The sequence below is a fragment of the Bremia lactucae genome, assembly GCF_004359215.1.
Source record: "Bremia lactucae strain SF5 chromosome Unknown BlacSF5_NotPlaced_67_SHOA01000024.1_29721bp, whole genome shotgun sequence".
Lineage (NCBI taxonomy): Eukaryota > Oomycota > Peronosporomycetes > Peronosporales > Peronosporaceae > Bremia > Bremia lactucae.
In genome coordinates this window covers 18443-25179 of record NW_027152080.1, presented here as the reverse complement: position 1 = coordinate 25179, position 6737 = coordinate 18443, and the positions used below count along the sequence as shown (strand labels likewise).

The following is a 6737-nucleotide window of genomic DNA, read 5'->3' as shown; positions in this document are numbered from 1 at the left end:
TGGGGGTGATTACTGCTGTGAGCGGAATATCTTGTTCACGCACAAGGATCTGATAGAATCCATCCAGCAGATTCATTGACGAAAAGATAGTACTCTTTGACATGCCATCAATGATTACATATTTTCGTGGTATCGGCGTTTGAGCCGGTACAGTTGCAGTATTCAGTTTATTGAATGCATGCACTATCCGCCAACCTCCTGTTGCATTGCGCACACAGAAGGTTGTAGAGCTATGTGGGAAAGTTGATTCCCTCACATGGCCCGCTGCTAAGCATTCGGCAAAGAATTTGTCGATCGCTATTACTTGTTCACGACGCAACGGCAATTGATTCATACCACAGTATTTCGAACCTGGGATAAGGTCGATTTCGTGTCGAGTGCCTTTGTCGTTAGGCAACTCGCACGGTACTGATTCAGGGAAGACATCCTAAAATTCAACTAAATCTTTATGCATATGGGTTGTTTTCAAAGACTCCCAGGATCGGGACGTAAAACGTATAATCCGAATCTTCTCATTCAGGACACTTTCGTTTATCGATGAGCTATTGAGAATCCGTTCGTTCTCAAGAAATACGATTGCCGACCGAATATTGGCCACGTTGTCGTCATCTGTGACAAGTAGGCAGATCTGCTTGACTTTACTACTACGCAGATCAGCAAAAACCGTTTCGATTATAGCGTTGGCAATCGAGTTATCTCCGAAGTTAACTTCGGAGGCGCTAATAGATCAAGTGTATAAGCGCCTACACTTGATCCATTGTTTACTAAGACATTGATTGTCTCAGTTTCTTCTTTGGAACTTATTTCCAAAGGTACCTGGGAACCTTAGACCACAGGTTTCCGGGGACTTCTTCTCTCAGAAATTATTTGGTGAATATCCTCCCCAACATCCTCTAGCTGTGGTTGCGCTACCACAGCGATATCCTTCACGATCGACTCTCCAGTCGAGCAAGGACTTTCGCACTCTCTCTTATAGACGGGCGTTCCAAATTCTCTTGGATGTTGCTTTTCAAGAAAGCATCCTTGTTTCGTACCTCTTAACTTATTCGAGTGGTTGAACTTCGACGCTGCCTGTGCTTGTGCACTTCCGTCAATAACTATGTCCACGTCACAATAGCGGACCTTCGATGTTGCATTTGCTCGTGCACAGCCGTCGGGATCTAACTCCACAATGTGCTGGGTATTCACACTGAGGTCTTGTGCAGTCATGCTAACGACCGAACCACAAGTGAGGCCATCGCACTCACTCGTACGACATCCACACGCCTGTAACGCTCAAAGACGTTCATTAGTTGGCCATGATGAACGAGAGACAATTATTAAATTGTTCTAGAAGGGACAACAGCATTGTGAAGCGAACCACCTGCTGACTTGCCGTATTCCCAAGCCTGCGTACGGAAGAATATGCACTAAGATGCACAAGGTCATGGTTTTGAGCACCATTATCTATCTCCAACTTCCAAGCTCTTTGCTTTAAAGTGACTTGGAAAGGATAGTTCAAGCACTTATGGCTTCGCTTACTTGAATTTTCGGGACGGTCTGGGTCATGATGGGATACCAGCATTCTTGTATTTAAAAAAATCTTTACTTGCACTTCGTTCTAGGACGGTTCCAACTTTTCTAAACCGCGCAAAAAAGTCAATGGAAAGCCGTCAGATAACGCCGCAGTTGGTGATCGTGCACGGAGAGTTTGGCGTTGATCTATGTAATGCAATGTGATACGCTGTAATTCAGAAATTAAATTGACTAAAAACTGCATGAAGTGAGTTTAGAAATTCTCTTCCTAAAATGTGGTTTTACTCTTTTTAAACCCATACGGCAATTTTTCGTTCAATAGTAGTAATTGTCCCGTCCTATCCTATATATTGATGTTTTGTCCTCTTTTTTAGCGCTCAGACTCATGTTTACGAGGAACTTTGCCACACTATTTCTTTCGCCTCTTTAAACATCACAACGACACATGTCACATTATCGGTCGACCGCTGATGAAAAATGGCATACTCAATAAGCGCCTACACAAAGAAAAACGAGAGAGAATCGCGCCATTAATCCACCACAAGCATCATCTAGCACAATCCACTCACTCACACACCTCAACAGCCCGTTGCACATCTTTCAATTCGACAAGTTTTCGACGAACAAAATCCACAGCTTCTTGATCTTTCAACACATCATACAATCCGTCACTTGCGAGCATCACAAACTCGCACTCGTCTGTTAATTCCGTGACGGTAAACTCTGGCGTCGGAATCACTAATGGACCTTTTAAAATATCGTTGGGATTCACCGGTAATTCCTGCGAATTGTACTCGTTCCGTGCTTTCGTGTCAATGTCATCGACCAAAGGCTCGACGAGATCAAACGACTTGAAAGGGGCGTCGCCAAAGGCACGCGAGACGGCCAATTCGCCCATAATACGTCCGTGAATCACAAAGCCGCCAGTCTCTCGAATCCGCTGCGCTTCGTCCGTTCGACTGGGTTTATGATCATTTGAAAGTCGTTCAGCTGTGCCATTGCGACTCAAGACAGTGCGCGAGTCTCCAACGTTGGCCACAAAGAGATACTTGCCCGCCACAAAGACTGTCGTGGCCGTGCTTCCAGCTTGCGGACGATCCGAGGTCCTTAAAAATTCTTCATCCGTACGTTCAAACGCATTGGTCAAGCGCTTCATGATGATTGATTGCAATTCCTCAATTGTCATTGTTAGTAAAGGTTTCAATTCACTCGTGTGCATGAAAAACGCGGTAATGAGGCTATGGTGGAGCACGTCACTCAAAAACGAAGATGCTTCGTCACCGCCATGGCCGTCATAGACAGCAAAGAATGACTGGGGATGCAATCCCAAACGACTTAATGGTTCAATACACAAGTCTTGAATAATCGTATGCGCGTCTTCCATATGTTTACGAGCGCCCATGTCGGCATGCGCTCCAAAGTCAAACCGATTGACAGTTAAACACGTTTGTGCCACGAGTAAATCGTCGCCAATTTCCAGTCGATAGGGTTCTTGATAACTTCCCACGAGTTTCATAAATGTCCCATTCGTCGAGTTTAAATCAATCAAATAAAATTGATTCGTCAATTCATCAAACCAAATTGCAGCATGTTTTCGAGAGAGTTCCCCATCACTTGTATGGATTTGATTCTCCGCAGATCGACCAATTCCTGCACCTTCTTGTGTAATCACAAACTCCGTGCCAGCTAATTTGCCACTTAATGCCGAGACCGTAAGACTTGGCAATTCTTCGTGAAACGATGTAACAAGAAAATCCGATTTTCCAACTCGAAATGCCACGTGAGGCTCGAGAGGCCATTGCATACGATCGCCCATATTTTCGTCATTTGCTTGGGTTTCCACGGGACTTAACCGCACAAACGTGTCCCCATTTGCTTGGTCGCCATTGACTAAATAGAAACGCCCGTGACTATACAGCACACGTGCGTGGTCGGTCTCTGCAAGGAGTGTATCGGCAGGTATACTTGCAATATTCTCACAAGTTTGGCCAATACCGCCTCCTTTCTCATCAAACGTAAAGCTTGTGACGGTATCTTCTTCGGTAAACGCCGTCATTTTAAGCACCACGTGGGTCCATGTGTGTTCGAGATACAAAGGCACTGGATCGTCTTCGACTTGGTCAGTAGCGAGATGATCGTCTATTTTGACCGATTCAGGCACGGAAGGCATTTCTTTCGAGTCATAAAGCTTGTCGTTTTCAACAATCGCGTTGCTGCTAGACGCATTATTGCCGGTAGGAGTACTATCGTTCTCCTTTGTCGGTGGTACATAGCTCCCGATACTGCTAGTATTGGAGCGAAGAAGGCGATGAACGCCTGATGTGCGGGCCCGTTGGAAAGAACTCGCTAATCGGACATCGGATTCTACGTGTTACAACGCGTATTAGTGTCTAAAGTCGCATCATGGCACGAAAAAGGACTGCAACATGGCCACGTACGTGGCGGTTCTAATCGCAAATGAGTCGAACGTCGACGATCCGGGTCATTCTCGTGTTTCCGTACCACTACAAACCACACGATATTGTCACAAAGGAAGAGAGTGTGCTTTAAATGGCCACACGATGTCACGTGCCTTGCATCTTGAGCGTCTGGACATCCTGCGCGTCCGCCATGGCGCGTCTTCTAGCGTGATGTTCTCGGTATTAAATCTACTCGTGGCAACACGAGAGATTCGGCGGTTTGATACTGAATCTTGCAATACGTTGCAAAGAATTGGCACTTGCGTACTAAACGCGCCCCACGAGGCGTAACAACGAGCCAAAGAAGAGTTGCAAGGTCTGCCAAGGGGCGAGGATGTCTCTGCCACTGCGGAACGAGATCGGACGCACTTGGTGTACATCACATCAGTCGGTTGTTTTTATTTTTTTTAAAGAAAACCTTTCAATCTATATATTAATTTGTTTTTCACGAACAATGAAAAATTCGCAATTTAAATACAAATTTACAGGAATACAATCGCCAAAAGTATAAATTAATTTGAATTCCATTTTGACAGACATCCGTAGGTTTACACACAACCATGGACAAACTTTTGAGGGACATTAAAATTGGTCAGGACTCGTAAGTCGCTCAATAGTATGAAGCGTCCGTAAATCGAGAATCTTTGGTCCGATAAAACGAAGACGCGTCATGATTGCTACTATCCCCTCGTCGGCGGGGTGCACCAGATGCCTCAAACTCGCTAAAGCCGCTGCTTTGAAAACTCGGGTCGCCATTGTAGTGGCTCTGGTCGTAATTACTATTCGTGGCCGCAAAACTCTCGTCGCCCATATATCTGCTCTCATCTGCCGTGGACATGCGGTATTCTGTCTGGCCGGACGCTTGAAAGCGCGTTTGGCCGTGATAATCACTTGCTGACGTCGATCGCGAGTCTTTGGGTTCAAAAAACGACTCGTCCAAAGACAAATCCGGTCGCTTTGTCGTCTTTTTCGACCCTTTTTGACCCATTCCATGCCATCCATTCGACAGATCTTGAATCGAATCGCCCCCAAAATCGCTCTCGTCCTCGGAAGCAAGATCCTCTCGATGTCGACTGTCATACTTTGATTGAAAGTGATTCCCCGAGTGACCAGAGCTATACATACTTTGACCATAAAACGACGACGACTGGGACGAGTATTGCGAATACTGACTCGTACCGTGTGAAGAATTTGTTTGCGCCATTGGTGGCAAGGACATTTGAGAATGCGCTAAAGCGATTTGGCTTCGTGGTGTCAACATGTCGAGGTTTGGATCATTGTACGTAAGTCGACCTCCATCGTGATCGTAAGGCTCCTGATCGAATTGGCTATTGCCAGGATTTGGCGGGTAATTGTCGTCACTAAACCCTGTTGGCGACATGTTGTGATTCTGATGATAATTTGCCGCCACTGTTGACGCTTGAGCCACGCCTTGAGTGTGATCGTGACGTCCTCTTTCAAGACCAGGGTCGTCGTCTTGGACCAGTTGATTGGTTTTCTTGTATACAAAGAGGGCGACCAGTAACACAAGCGCAATCGCGCCTGCCATCATTAAACCAAGCATTAACGTATTTGATGCAGTACTCGTGGCATTCGATGCTGCATCAGCTAATACGGACGCCGCGGCCGACGGCGATCCAGACGACGAAGATGATCGCGACGTATCTGCTTCTTGCTTTGAATCCGTACCATTGTCGGATAAATTGTCTTGTTTCGTAGTCTTGTCACTTGTTTTACTTGTCTTTAAATCGACTGTATTTGATTCGAGAGTCTCTTGAATCGTACTGGCATCCTTCTTCGTAGGAGGTTTCAAAGTCTGTTGGGTCTCGTTTAAATCACTTTTAGAGCCTACACTGGCATCGTCGTCCGATCCAGACTCGGGATCGATGATTTGTTTCCTCACTTTTAAAGAAATTGATTTCGGTGGTGCATTTGGCACGGGTTTCGACTCCTCTGGCTTGATTTCAACTTCAGTTGGAGGACTGGAGGTTGGCTTGTCAAAATTAGCATTGCTGTCAGCCGTGGGGATGGCGTCGGACACAGGCGCTGTCTGTTGAAGAAGTGGGGACCTTGTAAACGTAACCTCCGTGGTCTCGTCCTTTGGCTTTACCACACCAGTCGCTTTGTCTCGATTGGCGTCGCGCTTTGCAGGATCGACGGGTTTGTTAACAGGTAAAGGTTTGTCGGTAGCATCTACGTCCTTATTATTCACTCCCGGGGAAGCACTTGTCAAAGGCGCCCGTGTACTTGGTGCGTCGGTTGGTTTTAAAACCTCGGGCGTCGGTGTCGAGGGCTCTGCTGGTTCCGACGAGTCCGACGATGCATTCTGGTCAAGCAACCATGGCCGTTCTGGTCGTTGCGTCGCCAACGTTGGAACACGTCCATTATTGAGATCCTCTTTAAAATTCAAGACCGTTTCTGGATCCCCATCGCGACTTTGCACTGCAAAAATCTGTGCATTGGCCTGTGAATTCATGAGCAGTACCACCAGCACGAATCTGAGCCACCGTCGGTGGACCTGCATTGTCCAGCCTCCGGAGCCCGAAGCGTCACGCCAGCGCAACTTTCCTGGAATCTGCGCTGAAGGTTCGATAAAAACAGCTCTATTGTTCCCTGCACCAAAGTCTTGCGTAACCCTCTTGCCGGAATCAATAGCAGTCCACTTACTTGCCACTATCAATTCAAAACGAGGTTGATCACGTGACAAGGCAAACTGTAGGAGTCGTTATTTTGAGCTTGTGCGGCACTGTGCCTTTAGCCGCA

The 6737-nt window shown here is 46.6% G+C and overlaps 2 protein-coding genes across 2 annotated transcripts; both read right to left on the bottom strand.

The window, feature by feature from the left end:
- Positions 1-1723: 1723 nt before the first annotated feature.
- On the bottom strand, positions 1724-4354 carry CCR75_003560 (uncharacterized protein; the record flags this gene model as incomplete). The annotated part of the gene is made up of 4 exons (XM_067961654.1): positions 1724-2012; positions 2093-3879; positions 3954-4019; positions 4084-4354. 4 exons carry the CDS (start codon positions 4352-4354, stop codon positions 1905-1907), a joined length of 2232 nt encoding a protein of 743 aa, XP_067818123.1. The 3' UTR covers positions 1724-1904.
- Positions 4355-4584: 230 nt separating this feature from the next.
- CCR75_003561 (uncharacterized protein) lies at positions 4585-6498 on the bottom strand (the record flags this gene model as incomplete). The annotated part of the gene is made up of 1 exon (XM_067961655.1): positions 4585-6498. One exon carries the CDS (start codon positions 6496-6498, stop codon positions 4585-4587), a length of 1914 nt encoding a protein of 637 aa, XP_067818122.1.
- Positions 6499-6737: the final 239 nt, after the last annotated feature.